Here is a 25,399-nt window from a genome sequence, read left to right on the forward strand (position 1 = left end):
CCTTTCCCAAGTGTTTTACATTGTTACATGCATTTTATTGTTCTCACTACTTATAATTTCTCAACAAGTTGTTCAAGTTAGCCCATTCTGACCTCAGTAGTTGCCTTTTCAAACATATCAGTCAACAGTCTCTTCAGACATTCTCCGTGAAACTCTCTCTGCATTCAGTCAACATGGTGTATTCTTTCTTCCCCCCCACACACACATGTACATTTTACTTTGTAATTTGTTATTCTGCCCTTCTAAGAAGACTATGTGTGTCATGTACCTCTCCTATTAACACATGTTGCTTCCAATTACTTAAAATAATTTATCTTTTACATTGCCAGCAAAAATGCATTAATTTGTTTATGAGTTCATGGATTAATATGATTGTGTAAAAAATTACCTGGGAAAAAGAAGGGGTGTAGTTTATATGAAAATAAACACAGCATGAGTGGTTTCTATTTTATTATTTTTGAACAAAAAATTCTTTTTTACTTCATTCTTAAGACATCAACTCACCATTAAAATAATGGAAATGGATAACAAGTGTGCCATTCTAAGTTACTCTTACTTATACTTTTGTTGTTCAAAATTAGTTCTTTGTTTAAACTTTGTCTAGATTTTAATTGTATTAGAAAGGTTTTGTAATGGCAGACCTAGTCATTTCAGGGTGTGCTGGTGGTTGCATAAGATGGGATGAAGTAGTAGTACAGGTTTGGAACTTGTAATGGTCAAAGATGATCATGCACCCAATCTTGCAACAAATACTACACAAAAAAAAATTTCTTCGGTACAAAAATGTGTTTCTAATCCAATATTTCAAAACAGAAAAGACCATTGTTGCAACAGATGAAGTCTATTGGTTTCAACATAAATTTCATTTTTTTGAAACATGTCATATCATTTACTAATGCTAGTATTACAACCACAATCAGTCCAATTTAACCCCTTTACTGCTTACACAGTATTATATCCTATATGGTCATATGCAACTTATTGTACCCAGCTATGGGAAAAACTGAAGGAAATACTATTTCCCAGAACACAGAATTGTATGTACATGACATTTATGTTATAACCACATAGAATGCATCACTGTTGATCAATACACATAAATTAACAGCTGCATTACAGAAAGGAATACAACAGCACTTATTTGAAAACAACACCAATGCTAAATGGATTATTCTCATTTTTGGTGATTCAAATGTCTCGAGCCAAGTGCTGTGTTTGTTACCCTGATTTCTGATCACTGTAGCTAACACTTCCACAAATAAATAGTTGTGAAAGTTTAAATGAATACTGAAAACATTTGCTATGTTGAACCATTCATGTGTTCAACTTGTGAATGATTGGTTGAGTGAAATGTTGCTTAAATAAACACTTAACCGTTAACCATGGCTGCAGAAATCATACGGTGCTTTATTTGTGCCAGATTTCACACTGCAATTGTAACTAAAGGTAAAATATTACAATCTCTTTCTAATACACATCTGTTCATCGCCCATTCTTTCTTTTCCCAAAATATATAGAAGAATGCAAAACTTATCTAAGAAATTAATATAATGATAATGTGAAATACACACAGAGTCTGTGAAAGACTTGGTATTAAATGATTTGGAAATGGTCCAGTAAACACTTCCCTATTATTAAAAAAATGAGTCTGTAAAATTGAGTTGGTACAGTATCAGTTAACAAACTTTGTATTATTATAATGATACCAAAGAAACAAAATATTCTGAAACGCATATTAAATAGGATAACACACTGACTCTTTAAAAATTCTATACCTGAACAAAACAGAGGAAAAACTCTATTTACAACAGTTCTACTTCATGGTAATTAGTTATTAAATAAATTTTAAATTAAATATTAAAGCATTTTACAAATTGTGGGAAAATAATTATACATAATATAACATATTATCACGACAGTTAGTGGTGATTCCAGTGGTGATTACAGCCCTTGCTGTAATTCACGTGTAACTGTGGAACCTCTCACGACTGACTAGCTTGTGATCCGTGAATGACATCTGGCAGCAAGAAAAAAATTTCAGTTATGTGCTTGTGCATAGACATCATTGTAAAAATGAATACGAGAATGAAGAGACAAAATATCCTCGCACTAAAAGATATCTAATCATATTTCGATCGTTGTAGAGCTTGGATACCGCTAAGACCTCGACTAAATAACTCTACAAACACAAGAATACCACCTGGTAACCATCTTGTAACACTGTACACAGGCCTTCAAATAATATAAAATTACAAAAATATTGTACCTTCAATGGCTTTGGTGTGAGGCTTTTTATGTTATTTTGATTTTCCAAGAATATACGCATTAATTAGTTGGTGGCCTGCTGTAATGTACCAAAGCCTGCACACAAGGTTGAGACGATTCCCTGCAGCCATGGTACACGTATTAAAACAACCTGTATTGCTGGAGTGTGACATAACTGTAATCTAGGAACATTACTCTGGAAAACTGCTCTGTATCTACCTATGATTTTCCTTCCCATTATTTAATTTTTTGAGCTACATTCTAATATGGGCATGTGTGACTTGTGAGAAACACATTACAAGTAAGTTTTAAATATACATAATACCATAGATGACGCTTTATTTCTTGAATCTTTCCCTTATTGGTTTGGGAGAATGCTTCTATCATTCTGGTACAGATAATAGAATGTACCTCACCAGTTTTCTTAGATGCACAGAAAACTTTTGGGAAGCATTTCTGAGCAGACTGATCTGACTGTTGCTTTGGTATGAAACTATATATAACATATAAAAAGGTGACCTCTTTTGTTTCCTACTTTCAATCTTTGGTATTTAATTAAACAGTGTGTGTCAGGAAGGAAATGGAATAAAACATAACTCTGGCCAAGTGTGAGTAGCAAGCAAAACAAGCAAGAAAGCTGGAATGAAACTTCCACAAATCACCACCAGATGGAAATAGCTGCCAGAGAGGCCACCACATTTATGTACACCACGCACAATAAAAAAACAAACAAATTTAGCAAAGATATTATCTTCTAAAAATTACAATAAATTAGGAACCAAGTACATATTAAGAGGTTTAGAAACTAGAAAGGATTTCTTTTTCTGTTGAATATGGCAAAATTTATACACAGGCAAAAAACAAAAGACAAGATAATTTATAATTATCTACAAAATGTACATATCTTGTGATTTAGAGAAAAACATCATTTATGTATAAAAAGAATTTTGGCTCAATTTCTCTTCCCATGGGATATTTTCTAGCTGCCACAAATAAAATGGGATGACTTGTCTGTTCAAACAGTGATGGAGCAGTTGAGCACATGCCCACCCGTTCACATGATGTACAACTCTCTGCAAGGTGTTGCTATGCCTGGAGTATATCATGGTGTTTGAGCATCAAATAAGAAACTGCAGGGAAATGTAAGTATATTAATATTAAACCATCTATGTTTTCTTGAATTTCTTTGTAAGTAAAAGAACCTGAGATTAAATTATTTGGTTTAGTGATTATTATTTTTGGTGTATAGAAATGAACGCTATTATGTTCCGGAATGTGTCATACATAGTTAAATCCTTTCTCTTTCACACACACTCACATAGAACACATTATTGTTGCAACACCCTGGGCAAACCAACAGGTAGAAATATTGAGGCCATGAAGCAGTAAAAGAAATTGCCAACAACATCATATTTACTTTGTGTAGGGCTTCAGAGAGAGAGAGAGACAAAAATAGTACACAATTTACACATTCTTCTCTATCCTCATCTCCTAAGCATTTCAGTCGAAAGATGGATCCACCTGGATCCTGAAGCGTATTCTCAGCTGTTGCAGTTTACATGTCCAATTTCTCCAGGGCTCCTCGATTGTTCAGAGTGTCTCAGAAAGCAATCTTCCGACACCGTAAGGCAAATAACTGTCACAAACACTATCGGAACGTCAACACATGTCTCTTGTTCTGCAACTTACTGCAAGAAATTGTTATATACAGTCTTCATCAGAGGTTAAATAAATTATTAATATGTTGGACATCATATTGAGAGATTAACAGTTCGTGCCACTCCCCCTTATGGCAGTTCTGTTTAGTCTGATTTTCAACAAGAAAAATGTTTCAGAAACTCAGTATAAAAGCATTCCACACTCATCGGCCACCACATATCAGACTCTTTCTCTCTTTTGCCTTTCGCTAATAACTAAACCCACAATATAATACACAATAAATACATTGTCTGTCCTTCTCTCCTATACCGAGTAAACAATCATGTGAGTGGACAATGGAGGGGAAGCGAGTGGACACCGGACTAGCAACATGCAGACTACGAAGCAATGAGATATCCTCTTGCAACGCATCTCGTTGCATTGTCACTATGGAGGTGGCTGCTGTTGTTGACTGCCATGCTGCGGCATGACTCTGGCGGTTGGATGAAACAGCCCTGGCGCTCCTCTGAGGTCCTTTGGTGCTGATGGCTCCTGCATGAGAACGATACATATACTTACTAAAATAATATTTCATTAATCTATAACAGAGGTTTCTTTTGACATATCAGTTTGTAAATAAAAAATGTATATTTTAGTAATGAAATTTTAAAATTTTAAATTCAACAGCTCTGATATGCAGCTTGTAAACAAAGTACTTACACATGCTGTCTCAGACTGGTGAATCATGGGGATTGCCAGCGAGCGGCTAAATGGTCGTCTTTCTCTCTCGGGATCTCGACTGTTACCGTCCACACAGCTGTAAAATAGAACACAAGAAGTATATGCAAATGACTATGCTCTCTGGCCAAAGTAAAATTGTAATAAAAATTACTTCCTGTATCAAAAATCCACAACACCTATAACTTTAAGATCCCTTCCAATGTTATTATTATAATGACACGAACTGTACCTGGCTCGAGTCTCTTTCTGTTTCCGTTGCAAGTGTATATACACAGCTACACACACGATGACAACCAGGAACACTGCTATCGTGGCTCCACCTGCTATGCTTGCTGTCTGGAACATTTTGCGTTGTTTTGACGCTGCAAATATACCACACACATTAGAATTAAGTAACAAACAGTAGAACTAGCCAAATTCCTTCCGTAGACAATAATTATTAGCTTAAAAGGTTCGCCACTTTTATTAGCTCACATGTCCTTTCCAGTTCACACTCTACATCAGTGGTCCCCAACCTTTTTGTGCCTACGGGCACATTTGAGAGTTTATGAGATCGTGGCGGGCACCAACCAATTAACAAAGCCAAATTTTCTTTTCTCAGGACACCAAATAATACGCAAAACAACACGACGATCTGTTTTACCATTAATGTCTATCTACACCAAAGTTTCATAACTGATCTCTTCCATCAAGGTTTCCCAACCAAAATCTGTTGCACATTTCTCATTTATCTCATGTGTGCAAGTTGTCTTGTTCTTCTTCTTCTTGCTCTGTCACCTTAATAATACTAAGTGAAGAATGTAATTATGAGTCTCCATCTAATTTTCCTCATTTCGCTGTTACAGACTCTTAAAATTATCCTCACAACTTGTAATCAAACCCAATTTATTTCCTTTTCATACTCACATTTTATACACAAATAAAACCACATGTAAAATTCCAGTCTTACATATTTTAATCTTAAGGTACTGGTACCTGAAAAGACTAGATGATAAAAATTCTGAAATGATTTATTGTACGTACTTCCTGAATTTAATCTGCTCTTTCCACAGTTTCTTTATGAATATTATTTTCATGCAGTATTCGTTTTGTAACTTCAAAATTGTCAAAATTTCCAAAGCATTGGGGGTTTTCAGTCAGTAAATTAACCTACAGGCTGGTATAACCAGGATTTCATGTCCCCTACCCACCTGAAGATGGCTATTTATAACTCCTCCTTCTCAACTTCCTAAAGGCACATTCTCAGTAAAATTACATTATGTAGCAAAACATCCTCAAACAGAAAGTGATCAATGAATGGTGCACTGGTTACATAATTTATTATTGCTTTAATCATTACAAGTGTGGTTCGTGAGATATGGCTGATGACGTGCGAATTCATACTTACGCATATAGGATCCGTCCAAGTCTTTGAATTCGCATCTCTGTCCGATAAAGCCCTCTGCACATCTATAAAACAAAACAAAACAAAACACATTTTAACAAAATATATACACACTCTGAAACAAAAACTTCAAATATGAAGATTTCTGTCTTCTGGGTTGTTGCGCTGTGTAGTCTGGTCGATGTTAACCAACGTTTCAGAGGTCATACTGCCTCCGTCATCAGGGCGATATATATATATATAAACATGTGGTGTTCTGATGTTCCTTTAGTTTCAAGACACTGTTATTATATAACATAAATAGACATTATAATTCATATACTGTAAGTAATGGGTGGATTTATTTGTAATGTATCACTACTTTATGTGAACCCTTTTTCATATTATGTGAAATAATTATAGTAAAGTAAAGTTTGTCCCACTATACGCCATGTAGGCGTTTGGGGTGAGAGGAGGTATAGCTCCTCTCTTCCTTGACCTCGGCACTAGATGGGGGTGAGTGGTCAGCATCACGCCCCGGCCGGCTTTACCCCCGGGAAAGGACCCCGGTACCCATTGTAGAGGAGGCTGGGTGGGCCCCAGAGCCGGTCTGGATGCAGAGGCTAGAGGAAAAATCCTGCCCCCATCGGGGATCGAACCCCGGTCGTCCAGCCCGTAGCTAGTCACTATACTGACTGAGCTATCCCGAAATAATTATATATTACATTATTACGATTTATTTCACATCCTACTGTCATTTGACTAACTTATGGATCCATGGAATGCAATAAAGATGTATGTATACAATGAACTCCGGCCGTGAAAATCTAAGGACAAGAATTCTGTTATTTGGTAAACAGCCTGTAGATCAAGAAAGATGGATGGGGGCGACTCAAGGCGGACAATGTGCTGGAATGCCACTTAAGCCGGTTAACTTAAAATCTCAACACGTAGAGGCAGGCACTTCTCATCCCCGAAAAAATTTCACAAAAATTCTGGCTAGTACAAGAGGATTTTGAACAAAAAGATAACCTTTCCTCATTCCTCCAAAGATGAAAGACTGCCGCGACGGATTATGACTATTCCATTCTGTTTGCAATGCGCTCCTTCCATGTCAGTCTGTCTTCACTAATTTGGCCCGACATTCGAGCTTATAGTTCCAACATAAGGTACGGTCTATATCAAAAACTGCAACCAACGCCAAAAACCATGCTACCACCCCGTTCTTACAACGCGCTCATCGTTGAAAGCGACCTCATAAAGGCAAGGTGGCCATTCCTACAGGCGGAATCACAGGTTCTCACGGCGACGAGTATGACGATGGGCTCGATTTATAACTGGCACGAGAAAAATAAATCCACACGCCTGAGATCGATCCCAGCAGGTGAAAATTCTATTCGCTACAACAAGACCGGCTCTGGGGCCCACCCGGCCTCCTATCCAATGGATAAGGGGTTCTCTCCCCTGGGGCGAAAAAGCACAGTGAGCTAAGCACTCACCTTCATCCTCTGCCGAAGTTCGTATGTGAAGCTATACCACCACTTCCCCATACGCTTTAATGGCGTGTTGCTTCGTTACAGTACTACAAACATATATACAGTGGAACCTCGATATAACGCGGGTTTTGGGGGACAGCTTCAGTACCCGCGTTGTATGTGAAATATGTAAAACATATGTAATCGTACTGGGGGGCATGATCACAGCCGCGGTATGTATGTGTATGTGTATGTGTGTGTGTGTGTGTGTGTGTATGTGTGTATATATATATATATAAATAAATAAAAAGGCTCAACCTTTTGAAAACTTAAAAGAAAATAAACTCTTATCTCTAATAACCATCTTTAATATTTTCTTTCCAAAGGAACTATTCTCAGAAACCTTTCACTTTACTATCAATAATACCATTAAAAATATTTGATATTGTTTATTGATCTAAATCCATTGTCCAGTATACTAAAATGAAGCCACGACGTTTCAGGGGCTGGTTCTGTCCCCGTCTTCAGGTGATAAAACGTACTCTGTTGGTTCCTCTTAGGCCATCCAGGCAAGTGAAATGTCTCCCTTTTAATTTAGTATTCATTAATAATCCTACCATTCGACGCGATACAGTCTGTGTTATTAAACAAATCACAAATAAAAATTACATCTACAACGATCATGAAGACCAGTGAGGAACGCAATATCGCAGCGGTACACGCGTCGACAATTTTCAAACCTTCACGAAGTATTTTATAGCCTTGAAATTGACTGTCTTCTGGGATACTGCGCCTTTTAGTCTGAGCGTCCCCCTGAGAATGGAGGTAGCAAGCACCTCCGAAACGTACGTAATTTTCTACCAGATTACATGGCGCAACATCTGAGAAATGTCATATTCACATTAGCCGCCGCGAGAACCTGAAATCTCACGTCTTCTGCCCTCGTTCTTCAGACAGTCAAATGATTTTCCTGTTTTCTGAACACCCTCTGCACTAAGTAATGTGGGAGCACGCTTCTGCCGCGTTATAAATGCGAGGCATTCCAGCAGATTACCTGTGAGAACACAGCAATGCTGCTTATTGTATATTGAGTGAGCAGTTTACAACGCACAATTGATGATGGGATTTTCGTCTTTTCTCTGTCGTTAACTATTGGTGAGCGGTTTTGCACCCCCTGAGTTTTGTGAAGTGTAGCAGACATTGGGAGCATGATCGGGCAATCCCAGGTCGGATTAGTTCGAAACCTTTCCCATTTCATTTTCTTTCTTCACAAGAATCCATGGACTGAGAATCCAGGCCAAAATTGACTCACAAGTCAATAATGCACGAAGACCCTTTTCAAGTGTTATTTACTGCGCAGTGTCTACATTTTTTTTTTTGTTCGAAGAAATTTGGTCAAATCTTAAATGGTTACTCAGTGGATTTATGTGTGGTCCGTTCCTCATAATTCCAATTAATTCCAAGCAACAGTCGATTAAACGTCCCCTTCCACTGCCATGTAACAGGACTACTGCAAAGATGAAGCACAGCTGAGATAACATCCGCCAATAAGTGAGGTTTGAAGTTCTCACGGCTGTCTTCTGGGATTTTGCGTCATGTAGTGTAGTAGGAATATACCGACATTTCAAAGGTGTTTACTGCTTCCATCATCAGGGCGGTAGGTATTCTGTAACTACCCTATTTTTCTCGTGTAGCTTACTTATCATCCTGGGAAAAACCTGGAGTGGAAGTTACTGGAGAGGAGAGAATCTCGTAGTGCAAACCCTTGAGTTCACCTCGCCCTCTGGGTAAGTTCTAAAGCGTGAAGAATACTTAAAAAATTAACACAGTTCGTAGAGATCAATCACTTCTGTGCCTTCATGTTTGCCAGCTCCAAAATCAACTCGACTCAGGCGAATCGGCAGTAGTAATTTTCAAGCCCCCCCCCCAGGCACGCAAAATAAAGTTCGAAAGGCCATGTTGAATGGAAGTAAATAAATGAGAAACAGATACATCGTGGTGTAAGGACGGCAAGTCCTTCGTGCCAGAATGTCAGTACTCACTCGCAGTTGTAGAGCAAGGAGTCGGCTATCTTGACCGTGAAGCAGGTGGCCCCGTTCAGGCAGTACCAGGTGTTGTAGGCCGGCGGACAGGGGAAGGTGTGGAATGTGATGTTCGGGCGAGCCGTGGGCACAGGCGGCCGGGGCTTCGGAGTCGACCGGCTGGAACATGCGTCTGCAAAGCAACAAAATCATTCGCTTACCACTCCACCTTCTTGTCTCCATAGACAAATATGCTATTAGATGTTTTCATGGCGGTGAAGACGTGGATTGTGGTCTTATCTGGGTTACGATGCCGTTGATGGAACATTCGCTTCAGTGTCCACGACAGAAACGGAAACATCATGATCCTCCGAAACATTGCTAACCACCTACAAGACTACATGGCGTTACAACACAGAAGGCCACAATCCATATCTCTGAATAGGGACTTGCCACACATAACTGCCATATCTTCCGTAAACACTGACTTTATTCAACTGACAATTCGCCGCAAAATACAAAATGGCAAAAAAAACGTATGCTACACAGGATTTAAACTGCAGATTATACACCGTCGGCGACTTTGGTCCTCTGAACCTTGGTAGGATTTGAGGTTCTCACAGCGATAAGCTGTCTTCTGGGCTGTAGTGCCGTGTACTCTGGTAGAAGTTTGCTAATGTTTCAGAGGTCCTTGCTGCCTCTATCACCAGAGCGATGAGTTACTCACCAGACAACACGGCGCTACAAACCAGAAGACAGCCATCTAGTAGCTAGCTACATTATCGGTTCTAAAAGAAGTCCGACGGTTAACGGCATAGGATCCTACCGTCCAACCAACGACTCTCCAAGAAGTACCTCGATCAAAATTCTTTATACGTTTTTCGTTCCCTCATTCGAGATATTATGTCCAGAAGCCTATAACCCTGAATCAGTACCACAACAAAACTACATATAAATTGCGAAGTTCCTGTTTACAATTTTCTTCTCCTCCAACTACCCGATTATATCGACAAAATGACCAGAAGTTTGTCCGTCCGAATGATATACACATCTTGGCACATGTACGTTGAATGTTGAGTTATCCAACGCTTCGGCAAACAATGCAATTACCACTTTCACAGTGACTGTGCGTTGGTTGAGCGTCTTTTGTAGCCTTACATAGACCAGGCAGAAGATGGCGAGAGGGATGTGACAAATCCTTCTTCAGAAGCAGAAGAGCGGGCTGCTATCAAATTGGTAACGAGCACGTGGTTGAAGAAAAGAGGTGATAGGTAGTATGGATAGCAACAGACCAAGGAAAGGCGCGGCTGTCGGCAGATGCGCCATTAAACAGCCGCCACCAGTTACATTGTACAACTTGTCGCGTAGACAGACGTTCTTTACGAGATGTCTGTCTGTCTATTTCACACTGCAACTCCTGTGTCTTCTTTCAGATTAACAGCCGTTCCACGAGTAGGCGGCGGTTAGGTGACGGCTTCTAATCGCGGAAGCCTGGATTCAATCCCAGGACAATCCACACGGGGTACATGATAGACGAAATGAAACTAGAGCAGGTTCATGAGTACATCGGTTTCCTCCTACTATTCGTTACTCCACTAATTGTTCATACTTATTAATCACGCCCTCTCAGATATGCGATAGACCCGATTAGTGCGCACAATAACACAACAAGGGCTTCAGTTCGAAAACGGCACATGGCTACATGTTGGAATCACTGGAGGTAGGAAATCAAAACATAAGTCGCTTCCTACAGACTCTAAAAAGATGTGTAGTGGTAACTATGTGAATCACAGGCTTTAACAAACAGTAATTCGACATGTTCCCTGTACGGCCCCTTGGTTAGTTTAATTTGGCTCTCAGAACAAACAGCAAACTTCTCATTAACACGGTTAATTTATTTTTCATAGTGTTAAGTTGTACTTTTTCTTTCGTAAATCAGAATTAAATGGATATGGGGCCTGCCCCGAAGAACAGGCCTATTGGACGAATGGCAACTCTGCTCATATCGCTGACAGACACACATTTCGTCTCTAGGTTATTCACACATATATCAGAGATAGTCAATCAGACATTACAGCACAAAGGAGGTCTCTCAAGAGGCTGCGTAAGACCACCCACCGGAAGGAAGTGGGCGCTCCACCTCCCAACCCCCATCACCGCTTTCTAGTTGACAATACCGGACCGTGTCTTGCTTCTGACATCGATACGTGGACACGTGGACGGTGCGACAAAATATACGTAATTCGTGACTTACTCAGCTATTTCAGTTTCACGTCTTCATTGACTACTCAGACCCGCAACTAATGTTATTCTGCACAGTCGCCACAGACTAATATCGCCAATCAATTGATACAAGAATTCACCAATTCCCTGGCACAACCAAACTCGGAAACTCAGAACAGAAGCGGAGTTCCTTTGCGAGTTACCTCGGGCGACGCTATGCAAGTGCGAAAATGAGTCGGAACTCTCAACGAAACTACAAAACTTGAATATGGAACTGTGGATCATAAAACCGTCAGTAGCGACAAACATACAAACTCGTTGAGCACAAAATCAAGGCATTTATTGTCGATTACAATCGCCCCAGCCAGAGTATCAGCTTCTATTATGTCTGACGCTTAAGGTACACGTCCGTTAAGCCCACTGACAGTGGACACCAACAGTGGACGCCCCACACACAACATAGGATACAAGAAAACACAAAAACTTCCTTGTGACATACAAGAACTGCCCCCCCCCTCCCACTAAATCCACTGGCGAGCAACTAGAATAGACACATCTAAAGGAATTTGTACAAAAGGCTCTCCTTCCTTCACATAATCACAAGTGACCTTCCAGAAATGCATTGTGCCGAATGACTAGGTAACAAATACACGATGGCTGAGTCACAAAATGTCTGATCTAAAACCAACTAGGCAGGCCTAAATCCATAAAGAAACTTTCGAATAACCTGAGTGGTTTGAGATTCTAACGGCGAAAATGTCGATTGTGGTCTTCTGTGTTATGCTGCCGTGTGGTCTTGTAGATGATCACCGACGTTTCGGAGGACGATGTCGCTCCCACCTTCAGTGCAGACCCCATAATACCAACGACGGATTTTACGCAAGGTTGTAACCTATTGCCGATTCTTTCACCATGATGCCTCCGTCATTAGGGCGATTCATCGCCCTGATGACGGAGGCAGTATGACCTCTGAAACGTTGGTTAACATCGACCAGACTACACAGCGCAACAACCCAGAAGACAGAAATCTTCATACTCATCGCCCTGATGACGGAGACAGTATGACCTCTGAAACGTTGGTAAACATCGACCGGACTACACAGCGCAACAACCCAGAAGACAGAAATCTTCATACTCATCGCCCTGATGACGGAGACAGTATGACCTCTGAAACGTTGGTAAACATCGACCGGACTACACAGCGCAACAACCCAGAAGACAGAAATCTTCATACTCATCGCCCTGATGATGGAGACAGTATGACCTCTGAAACTTCGGTTAACATCGACCAGACTACACAGCGCAACAACCCAGAAGACAGAAATCTTCATACTCATCGCCCTGATGACGGAGACAGTATGACCTCTGAAACGTTGGTAAACATCGACCGGACTACACAGCGCAACAACCCAGAAGACAGAAATCTTCATACTCATCGCCCTGATAACGGAGGCAGTATGACCTCTGAAACGTTGGTTAACATCGACCAGACTACACAGAGCAACAACCCAGAAGACAGAAATCTTCCTTCTTCATTTATTTGCGTCCAGATGGACGGGCAAAGTGAACATTACAGGCGCTCCGCAGTGACATGAATGCATATAAAACGTCTATCCCTGCAGACCGTCCAGACTGCACTTGATCACGGACTCTCAATATCACCGTTCATCTCTGCAAAAGAAGACCCTGAAGTTGCACGTGCAAATTTATCCAGTTTTTGCAGAGAAACTATTTCTGTTTGCTCTGAGCAATGAACTTTTCTTCTGCCAAGAACAATTCACGACTTGATGAAACATGGTTTCGAGAACTGCTGAGCCAAAATGCTAAACACGAAACGTCACAGTCAAGGTCCCTGCTGTTCTAGCCGCTTCTCGGGAAGTTATACATGAGACCTGTTATAAGGACCGAGACGCACGCCATCTTCAGAGGTTACTTACAATTAGCGTCACTGATTTAAAATAAAAACTTTCTCAAATAACGGTATGGAAGTTTGTAAGGACGCGCTTACAAGTGAATAGTTAAAATTATTTTAAAATGTCAAAGGATTTAAACCCAGGAGTGGATTAGCAGGGATGGACCCAACGAGTTGCCGTCCCATCCACGGACTTAAACCAACTACATTTATTATTCTGGTGTCGGAAAACACCAAAAAGTTTTTAACCTGACAAATTCCTCAAAATATTCATGAGCTTGAAGTCAGCTAGATGTGAATCAGTTGACGCTCAAAATGTGTTGTGTGTGAATCACTTTGACACGTACAGAGTGGCCGATTGTGACATTCAAAACCTTCACATGCCATCAGCAACATTTAATACTCTTTTCGCCCTAAAACTTTCAACAGAAGAGACAGCTGTAAACATATTTTCAAAATTGTACAAATGACCCTATATATAAGTTTACTGTATTATGAAAAGAAGCGAAATGAGTGAAAGGTGAAACGCGGAAAGAGAGAGAGAATATGGAAGAAAGAAAAAAAGGAGAAACATTACTTGTACGGTACAGTACGCTGCAGTAGTTTGCCGATAATTGCGAGTTACGCTTGGCGGCCGGCCGCGGCCAGGTGATGTGTGTGCCATACGGACTGCGGTCCTTTCTCCCAGCTGGACGCTGCTCCCCTTTGCTTCTGGCATCTCAGAGCCTGAGTGGATCAAGTCTTTTCTAATTCCCTCACTTTATTTCAAGCACAAAGCTTTAATGATTAATTCGCAGAACTTTTAACAAAGACATACCAACCACGGGGCTTACTTAGCAACGAATTCTACGTGAAATGTTGAGTAAGTACGGATTCGAGAGGAATGAAACACAAAAACAGTCTTAGTCAGAAGAGTCGGTTGGGCGACTTTGTCAACCGGGTACCTTCGAATACAAGCACTGCTTCGACTAGCATGTTCGGTGTCCTTATTATCCACTGCAAATCAGTATTACATGAATCATTCCCGCAAGAACTCGAAGTATCACCCATCACTTAACTGTGCTCACTGACAACGCAATTAATTACATCCATGCGGATGGACGGACAAACATACCTTATGCCACTGTTGCTGAAAAAGTGACGCTGCGCACCTGTTCAATCCGTCACACAGAGCACACCGGAGCACCCAGCGCCCTTATAATTCAGTCGTCAGAATCAAATTAATCGCTTCTGCTTTTATTACGTGCCCGCAATTGGCCCAATGACTACTCAATGTCTATTAAATTCCAAGGAACTGGAAACGTTTTCATTTAAAATAGCCCGTCTCTATACAGAAGGCAACGCAAATGATAAATTAATAATCAGACCTATTATATGACTCAATATATTCTTGAGCATAGTTTCTGCTGCTCTCTGACGTTTGTCAGACACAATTAAATAAAGGCTACAAAGAGAAGTCTGAGGAAAGCACGAAAGCATTTTCGCCTAATTTATAAATGCAGAGCATTTCCATCACCCAGTCAGAGTAACCAGTCGCAGGGTGCTAAAATGTTAACCAATACACCGCGAAGCTAGTCTGTTAGGTGGCTAGTTATTTAGGTAATAGCATGAAAAGGGAATTTATTACGTACGATTAGACAGCATACGAAATATGAAACGCATTTCGAAGTTATTAGACGATTAAGTAAAATACTTACAAAACCTAAAAGAGATAAAATACAAAATGAACAGTTCATTTTAAATAGGATAAATAAGACTTTGGACGAAATTACGTGATTAACACGGAATTAAATGTGATTTGATGGGGAAAGGATCACAACGTACGATGGGCAGAAAGAAATGGGAAGCAAAACAGTATCCCATCCGGCCGGCCATCACGAAGTAAACAAGACCCGGTGGATGGGGTCCGAGTGGATAACATCCCTCCGTGTGGGGTAACCGATCTGCCCCCCCCCCCCCCAAGTGCGCGTTTCCGCTCGTGCGCCACCAGGGTGATGCAGATTAGGCAACAGGGTGTCGGGTTTCACAACAAGGTGAACCAAAATTACTTACACGGTCGATGCAAAACATAGCTGAAGCATTTTAAAGCCCAGGGGTCACAATATGTACCACACCCTTCAACAGTCAGCGACTCTGAATTTTTTATTTGTTTTGTACGATTCTCACAGTAAACAGGAATTATTTCCTCAAACGGCATTAACCAGCTAATCCTCAGAATAGTGAAGTGTTGTGTTCTCTTAGAGATACGCACTGAATTCTTACATAATATTTATGCGAGCTTTGGTTTCAGTGTCAAAGAAAATTGGTAAATACCTACAAATATAATTTAATTAATGTATTTATGATTTATACTTATAATTACGAAAACGCAAACTTCGTATATTAACGTTTGATAATTTCAGAGGAAACTGTCCGGTTTCTCTCCAGAGGTGGAAACAAAGGAACCCGGATTTCCCCAGAACTTCTAGCAATGCAATGCAAAGCTCGGTGATTCTGATATTTACGGTGATAACAGATGGACGTGGCAAACATCAAGGCACGTCCGAACAAAACACTGGGCAAGAGATTCGCTTGTTTGGCACCACAGATTCGACCCGCCATTCACGTGTCGCTATAAAACCATATGTTGTGATGGACAGGAACTCGAGGGTGGCCGGAGATCCAGCTGTCGTGTTGGAAGTGTATCGAGTTGCAGCGAACACGGCGCGGACTGGTTGGTGCCTCAAGCACTGTTCGTTCACACTGCAGCCTGTCTGGTGCATTTCGCGTACAGTAAACCTTCCTCCAACGCTGATTCGATTATACGCGTGAAAGTAAATGCGAATAATTGTGCCCAACAGGGAGAAATTCTATTATGCGCTGCACGCCAAACACGATGTAGCAGCATAAGAAAAATACCACAACGGTTTAGCTTTCGCGCAAGTTTTCATTTTTACAAAAAAAAACTTCATTTGTTTTATTCAGCGTGAGTAAGAAAGTGATTATTAAGCTCAAGTGTCATCCTGAGATTTCTTCTTCCTCAAAGCCTACATGTATCATCTTGTTTCCCCGTAACATTCAACTCGACAGCCCTGGTCAGATGTTGATGAAACATGGCAAGGAAGTTATGCACCTGGGAACTACCCTAAACTCGTAACTTTCAATTTCCTACAATCGGCAATACAAACACGGCGGACGAACAAACTTGTGAGGTGGGATCGACACTAGTGCACATGCAACAGGGACATAAAGTGATGCGAGGTCATAGATTTTCATAAAATGCAAAATGTAGCTGTAACAATTATTTGTTTTATGTGAAATAACACGGCTGCTGCATGAAAGTAAAATTATTTGACCAAAATTCGATCCTGTGACCCCATGCATATTATGCCACTACGTTACCACGGAGCTGAAGCGCCTTGTGACGTACCAGTATCGATTTACATTACCTTAAGACGACAGTGAGACCATATGATCTGGACAGTTTGAAAATGAAGTTGTATAAGTAAGATCAAATGACGCAATCTTTTAATAATAATTCAAATTTACTAAGAAGGCATGTATGTATTCCGGTGCGTACTACATCTTTTTAGTCTTGTGATTATTATTATTATTCAGAGTAACAGTGAAGTTGTATTTTTACTTGCTTAAACACCGCGCCATGGAGTATGGGTGAGAGGAGGAATTATTCCACAAATTCGCTAACCGGGCAACATATGGACACTGTTGTTGTTGTTATTATTATTATTCAGTACCATCTTCGCAACTAATGACGAAGCAACCATCGAAGGATAATCGGTTGTCACACAAAATCAGAAATCCGCCCACACTTTCAGAAAGCAGACGGATATTCCAGGTGGTCGCACCCCTTCACAGGGATTTACCCCCCTCTGGGATTTAGGGAGTGACCAACTGTCAACATTAGCACACGGTTGGTTAGCGGCTACTACAAAGACGATTACTGTCAAACTATTAGAGCCCACATGACGACGGGACTGTCCGGACAGCAATGGGCCAAACAGTGGCCACCTGCAGTCTCTCTTCGGTCTGGATCAAATTCCTCAATAGGTAACAAATGCTTGTCACTTTAGCCTACTTAGTTCATTCTAATACCGTAAATTGGTCGTCATTCTGAGAGATAAACAAAGACACAATGGCAGTCTTCTGGGACAATGCGCCGCGTAGTCTCGTTGCTGAAGTTGACCGACGTTTCAGAGATGTGTACTGCCCCTCATCACCGGGACTGATGATGGAGGTAGTACGCAACCATTAATCCCATACAACATAAGATCGTTCAACGAGCGGACTCACCCCTCGCGTTGGACGAGGGTTTGCTGTGCTACAAGGACGAACAAACACAGATGGATCACGTCAAGTCATGGTTGTGATCAGTGGCGACAGTTCCATGCAGTGGCTGAACACCAACCAACGGCCGACAGCGTACGAGATCCCAGCGGAAACCACAACCCCGCTATTATTTCAGGTAACGACCAGCCGACGCAAGGTAATATCACTCAGCTAATCGTTTCTGAATAAATGAAACATACATAAATAAAAGGTCGAAACAACCGCTATAACCTGGTTCTTACTACAAGTACGACACTTCTAAAGCCATATATTTGTGGGAACTTCACAGGTAAACGATTTCTTGCAGTATCCAACTTCACATAGCACAAAACACAGCATTCCAATTTAGTTTAAATATGTCAGCGATTTCTGTAAAAATTTAAAAATTACCTTTATAGAATATTTTTCTAGAAGTGCGTACAGCAAAGTTATTTGACGACGTTGACGAAACTCTTTATATCACTTCTGAAGATCGCTGAAATGCAACTAATTCATGAACCTCCTCGTCGATCGAGTGAAATTTTATTCAGAAATTTTATGACTAGATGTACCTTAAACTGCCAATATTAAATTTAATGAAATTCTATGTATAATTCAACTTATATTCCTGCACCAAACAGGAACAGAAACACTGATAAAATTCAGTTCCACCTAAGTTTCAGAACCAAAGAAATATCTATTATTCTAATTACAACATTGTAAACTTTATCATTATCAAAAATGTCCGCGATGTATGTATACAATCTCATAGACAAAGAGATACAAGGAAGCACTTATTTATTAAAATGTACAAGAACGAAGTTGCATTTTATTTCTGGATTTTGAATGCTAAGCAGCTTCAAAGTATGCTGACTTACATCAGAGGTCCAGCCCTCGAATATTATTTACAGAATGCGACTACGGAACCGCTGAAGAAGTTAATATCTAATGACATGAGATTATCATATAAGCAATGAAAGAACACAAAGAGATAATGGAATATGTGACATGATTATCTCAGAATTCGTCCAAGAAGACTGATAAAAACTACAAAGTCCCTCAGCCAGAATAGCTGAAGCCCCGGCAAAGATTCAGACTGAGACTCGTTACCGCTAGGATAATAAGCTCGGTCCACTATGTCAATGCCACTAACAAATAACAGACCGAAAGATTAAGTAGGGGCAGGACAGAACTGGGGTTCGGAAGAGCAGAGGTCTGTGTGACCGACTGGAGGTCGCGTGCTGGTCACTACTCTGGGCTGGCACATCTAACAACGTGGCAATCAGACCAGACTTTACGGAGAACTAATATTCGTTTAAGACAGGCCCAAAGCTCAGTCGCCAGTTCGTTTCCTTTACTTTGCCGAAACATTCGGAAAAGATGAGAGTTGCGTAAAAAATTTTGTTCCGAAAACATAAACGGAAAATGGCACTCGGAAGACCTAACAGTATACAGGAGGAGGATAATATTAAAAACATCTTAAGGATATAGAGTTTAAGGACACCGATTGGATTCATGTGACTCAGGATACGGACATGTAGCGGGCTCTTGTGAACACGGTGTTAACATTTACATAAAGAGCGGAGAATTTTTGACTACCTAAATGACTACAGAAGCTCTTCAACGAAAAGCCCTGTTCTACGGAGCTAATGTTTTAGTAAAAGCATGTACTGATCATGGAAACTCGGTGTTAAAAAGCTTAGGCCTAACTTTTTCAGCAATTTGGGTGTTTGCTTGGAGATAACCGTAAACCCGGATCTGTTTAATAAGTAGTTATGTAAGTTCACGTACTCCATCCTGAAATGTCTGCAATCAAGACAAAATTTATCAACAGGGGAAAGATTTAGTGCAGAGGACAAACGTTTCTGTCAACAGCACAGATGATTCGTGGATCCATGTTGAAAATGTAGTGTTTATTAATTCTTAAAATACTCCAGAAATGAAATCCGAGATATGTGGATGCGCAGGCCTGCATCACTCTGCTTTGATCGTAACGCCACACTGTTTGTTATGTCGCATATTTTGTCCTTTAAAATACTGTGGAGGATATATTAACAATTCCATTAATAATTTTTCAGTATTTATTTTATTACAATCGGTATGAAACTGAACATGATAGACCAGTGGTATTCAACCGGGGGTACGTGAAATTTAAAAAAATGTATATATTATTTTATGATAAACGCTGAATAATCAGTAATGTAATTTATTTAACTTATTTTAGATGTAGATTATATACTATGTATAACTTGAATTATACACCAACAGCTTTGGGGGTACAAAGTTGAAGAGAAATTATATCTGGGGGTACGCGAACAAAAAAGGTTCTATATTAGCTTGACTCTAGCGAATATAGAAGCTATTCGAATTATTAAGGACTGCAGAGAAACCGGCGGTTGGTTGCTTTAAGTACAGAAAAAATTCCAATAAACAAGTTGAAAGAAGTGACAATAATGATTAATCGTGAAGCATCGGAAATCAATAATCTGTCATGTCTGAAGCCGTAAGAATTTTGAAAGCTCCCAGCCTACATTCACATTCGAATGAGACAAGACGCTGAGTTTCAAACCCGTGTTTGGCTACGTTGAACAGTTGTTGCTGTTGCTATTATTATGATTGGTATTATAAATGCGTGTGGTGAGGGTGACTTATGCCATTCTTGGAGAGTGGCGTCCCGGCCTTCAACCCAGCGAGCAGGAGGGCTGAGAACAGCGCTACTAATGGCGGGGCTTCTTATATCGAGATGACAGGACCATAACTCGCTTCCACTGATAGAAACTTGAAGCACAAGCTGGGAATCAGTGACCAAAATACCGACTTGCTTTATGATATGCTAAAGGAATTAAATTCGCTGACGCTGCTGTTCGTACGAGAATATAGAATTATTTGCAGATATAATGATGATGATGATAAGCATTTTCACACCAACTTACAGGGCTTCCTGTCTAAGTAACGTAAACTAAAAAGTAAAGCTGTCCCACTGTACGTCACATGTAGGCGCTTGGGGGAGTGTAGGTATAGCTCCTACTCATTCTTGAGCTCAGCACTAGATGGGGGTAAATGGTCAGCATCACGCCCCGAGAAAGGACCCCGGTACCCATTCGATAGGAGGATGGGTGGGCCCCAGAGCCGGTCTGGACACAGAGGCTAGAGGAAAAATCCTCTGCTCCCGTCGGACATCGAACCTCGGTTGTCCAGTCCGAAGTCAGTCACTATATTGACTGAGCTTCCTGTCTAGGAACCAGGGTTAAACCTCGTATCCATGTGTAAAATAGCCTATATTTGAAAAATAATCAGGCAATACGTTAATATCTTCCTAAAAAATGCAGTTATCAGAAAGATGATTTTTGTTGTTATTGTAGTTCTTCTCGTGGTCCCCAGCAAAGAATAAGGAAGCCGCATTGGAAACTTCATGTTTGTCACGCAAAATTTCGGACAGTTCGTCGGACTTTTTACTTCCCTTCTTACTAAATGGCATTGTGACAAACTATAATTACTTTTAGCTGTGAAGTGTGAGACTTCACTTTACCTAAGCATTTTCCCGTGTGTATCTCCTTAAATACACATCAAACAAAGCTGTAATTCTTATCAAGGTATATTTCACAAGCACACATTTTTGTACTGTGTCGTAAATCTTAGAAAAGGCAACATCAGCGCAGATAAAAACTAAAAGCCGCATACATGAGCGACTTCCAACTCGTTTCAAAGTCCAAACATTATATCTTCCCCTTGGGATACTTTCCAATTACCGTACTCCGCAACTTTCGATCATTCCACTGTTATTCTTTCAACCCTTTCTTCCATCAGTTTATAACTCAGTTCAAGTCGTTATGCTTTTGGTCTCTCACTTCATCTTCCAGTTGGTGACCGGTAAATTACATCTGTTGGCTGTTCAACAAAAGTTCAGCATTTTATTTATGATGAAAGTTTCATGATCTCTTTTACGTAATTTACTTAATTTAACTTCGCACAACCGATACCATGCGAGACAAACTTTTCCTCCAAAAATTCCTTGCTGACGTCAATCAAATTAAAAATGGCTCTCATCTGGGTCGTAGCGCCGTGAGAACTTGTGGTACACATGCATGTATTCAATACATCCACGACAAACCCTGATGTTATTTCAGAAAAATAATTAAAATAGTCCTTTCGCGAAGATCCTGTACATTCAGTCTACGCTGTCGATCAGGTTACCTGTTACAAAAACAACTCTCTGCGTAATTCTGGGGAGGACGTTTCCACGCGGAACGGTAAAAAATCGCTCTCGTGTGCTATCAGCGGAAACACGAAAGTGTTGCACCTGTCTGCAATCAGCCTCTTTACGGTCAGCCGGTAAAAGTCTGCGCCGTGACGTACCGGCAACTTCTCCGACAACAGTGTTGTGTGGGTCAGACTAACAAGGATCTCTTAGCGCCGCACTGCAGCTCCGTTACAACCACAGGGTGGGGATTGAGAGAGGGAGCAAGTCATGATAAAGCAAATTCAATAACTGCAGTTTCCTAGTGCACCAGCACCAGAATACCACGTCGTCTGCGATATACACGTATTGTAATGACTAGGCCCAATCGCATACTACGCTACTGAAGCAGACTTCATTACACTTACACAAAGGTCACGCAAATTTTGAAATAGATTGTAAGTAAGAATGACAATAACGACTCGAGTAGTAAACGATCAAAACAACCTCACTACAACTGAATCTTTGATTTTCCCCTTCTAATACTGTATCGTTCGATCTGAGGTTATTTTAAACGACGCTTTATCAAGTGAAGCTGAAATAAAGTGGCAATGGCTAACACGAAGGTAACGCCCAGACATTTAACCTGTAAGAATAAGGAAATCCCTCTCCCCCAAGAAATAAAGACAGCACCTGGTGTGACCACTTCCATCCGCAAGCAAGCAGATTCGAAAATTGTAAGAAATCAGTCGAGGGCTATGAACAAATTATCCGATTATTTTGTCGCGCCATAAGACAAGCCACGGTGGTTTTCTCGCGTTAAACTGACGTGAGTGTTCATTAGCACAAAATCAAACATTTCGTTTGTTTAGAATTCCAACCAAAATGGAAACTAGCCTTGTCAAAGTACAGCCTCCACATGTCTTGCCCACGCGGCGAAATTCAGTCTCGTCCTTTGTTTCGTTCGCCAAGTTTGTGCATCACGGTCATCTTGTATGGAAACACACGCAGAGAACACAGAACACAAAAAACAAGCGAAGGAGTAAAATCAAATAACTTACAGAAGCTACTTCAATGGCGAAAAGTTGGAACATTGCCATTATCACCTGCTCTGAAACAGGGGATAAAAGCAGACGACACTAAACTGAAGACAGGGAAATTATTCGTTGCGACGACAAAATTAGACAGACGATGGAAATTCTGTGATGATACAAAATACGTACTAAACTTTATTGGCTTCTATACGTAAAATAGTTAAAACTGCCCGCGTCATACTTAGATTGACTAGATGCTGGCTTCTCACTGCAAAGACCAGAATTCAAACCTTTTAGTTTTATATAATAAAATCAATTTAAAATTGAACATCCAAATATGTACAATCAGATACTCATTTTATTTTCTCGATATTTTCGATTTCGTTTGGGTCTTTGGCAGAATATCCTCAATACTAGTTCACTGAAGGTCAATTTACTGGGTCCGAAGGAATTAGAAATTCTACATAGTTCTTGCATGAGGTTTGTTAATTGTTGTTAGAAAAAACACAAGATAATTATGTAGTACAGCAGTGGGAGACCTGCCTTTGATACTAAGACATGACAGATCCTGGCTTTATCTAAGACAGATAATGCACAAACAGAAATTCATGTTGATATCTCTGGACATTCCCACAGACGAAAACCTAACCCTAAAGCATTGAGGGGCACATTAAGGAAAATCACAAAACAAAAGCATAACCGCAATACTAAAATCTCGTGCCAGGGAAATGCAGTAACTTACCGACAAAGAATAACCAAATCTGATTTTTATTCTTACAACAAATTACAAAGCCGGTTATAAAATGCCCGAAAACCACTCGTTCTAAGAAACTCACCACCAAGATTTCCGAATCTGACAGTAGGAGGTGAAAACTCGTAACAACAAAGACATTTCACAGCCTGTAATTCTGCCCGAACCACAAAAAAGTTCATTTAATACGCTTCTAAAACAAATTCTGAACCCTCTGGCGGCTTTTGTCAACATCATACAATGGCAATAAGACATCATGGCGACCGCAGACGTGCCAACCCCTCAACCGTTGTAGCAATAGGCAACCAGCCGATCATTATAGTCTCAACACGGGGCAAGAGCGACTGATGTAGCAGGTACAAGGACGCCTGAGGAAGCTAGCTCAGAAACTACAGCTGGTCTTCAGACAATCGATTGTGGACCTGATCGGAACCCTCCCGAATCTGCCGCGAATTTAAAATATGGGAATTCTGAGTAGAATAATAAGAAGCTAAAGCACTACAGAGATATAATTTAGCTTCCTTCCCTGCAAGACAACGACGTATGGCTCCTCGTTTCCGATTTCATACCGAATAAAGAAGTACGCATCTACTTATTCTGTTTGTAAATAACAATTCCATGAGACAGAGTCCTTACTGAGCAGACAATCGAGAAATGTTCTGTTTTTTAAGGAAACTGGAAATTCATTGCCGTGTTCTCAACAGCCCCTATAGATCCGCATCATTAAATCAGATCAATTCAGTCAACACCCTCCTCCAATCTATTACCACGGTTCATCTCAATTTCTCGACAGCCATCTTCGTACTCACCGCCGTCAGAACCTCATATCCCAGAACGAATAAATGAATTATTTGACCTAGGAAATAAATACAATTAGACAATAGACCAACTATATAAAAAAGTTTTGAACACAAGAAGCGAAGTTCTGCAAAGAAAGCAGCACATATTAATTTATATGAATTATAACAAAATTTAATTGGTTCTTAGTAAGAACGGCTAAGGTCAATAAGAATAAATAGCCCTTCTTAACGAGAAATAAACATTTATTCGACGACAAATAAACCGGTCCTTAAAGCGTGTCAAGTACCTCACGTACTAGAGCAGTTACGTACATAAACAAAATGTGCCAATGGCACATAATCCAGTTTAACACAAACCAGGCGTGTATTTCAAGAAAGGAGCCGACCGATTCAAATTATACACCTTCTTACGGACAACGTCAACAAGGTAAAAACCAACAGCGGGCGGGCAGCCCTCTAATCTCACTTGGGCAGCGTTTATAAGAACCGCCACCTGGAGGGCGAGAGGGAGGGAGGGGGAGGAGTGGCCCACCCACAATTCAACAAGGGAACCCTAACAAGACCAGCGCGGTGGTCTGGAGCTCACACGCGTATTTATCGCAGTTTTCCGGAGTAATTTCTCCATGTAGAAGAACTCTACGGTATCCGGGCAAGAATCAGACATACAATACGCCATTAAGGAACGACTTATCTC

At 40.5% G+C, this 25,399-nt stretch overlaps 1 protein-coding gene across 2 annotated transcripts in view; it reads right to left on the bottom strand.

The window, feature by feature from the left end:
* Nucleotides 1-433: 433 nt before the first annotated feature.
* The window catches only part of LOC110838049 (uncharacterized), a 184,341-nt gene continuing 159,375 nt past the window's right edge, over nucleotides 434-25,399 (bottom strand). For both annotated transcript variants that reach the window (XM_022080840.2, XM_022080839.2), the window contains 5 exons: nucleotides 9,525-9,696; nucleotides 6,032-6,093; nucleotides 4,874-5,006; nucleotides 4,624-4,720; nucleotides 434-4,455 (listed from right to left, as the gene is read on the bottom strand). In XM_022080840.2, coding sequence (XP_021936532.1) covers nucleotides 4,351-4,455; nucleotides 4,624-4,720; nucleotides 4,874-5,006; nucleotides 6,032-6,093; nucleotides 9,525-9,696 — 569 coding nt within the window. In that variant the 3' untranslated portion in view covers nucleotides 434-4,350. The remainder of the gene's footprint in view (nucleotides 4,456-4,623; nucleotides 4,721-4,873; nucleotides 5,007-6,031; nucleotides 6,094-9,524; nucleotides 9,697-25,399) is intronic.

Source organism: Zootermopsis nevadensis, unplaced genomic scaffold (assembly GCF_977971745.1).
Source record: "Zootermopsis nevadensis isolate Lab colony 2312 unplaced genomic scaffold, Znev_1.0 Znev_ptg000030l, whole genome shotgun sequence".
NCBI classification, from domain to species: Eukaryota; Metazoa; Arthropoda; class Insecta; order Blattodea; family Termopsidae; genus Zootermopsis; species Zootermopsis nevadensis.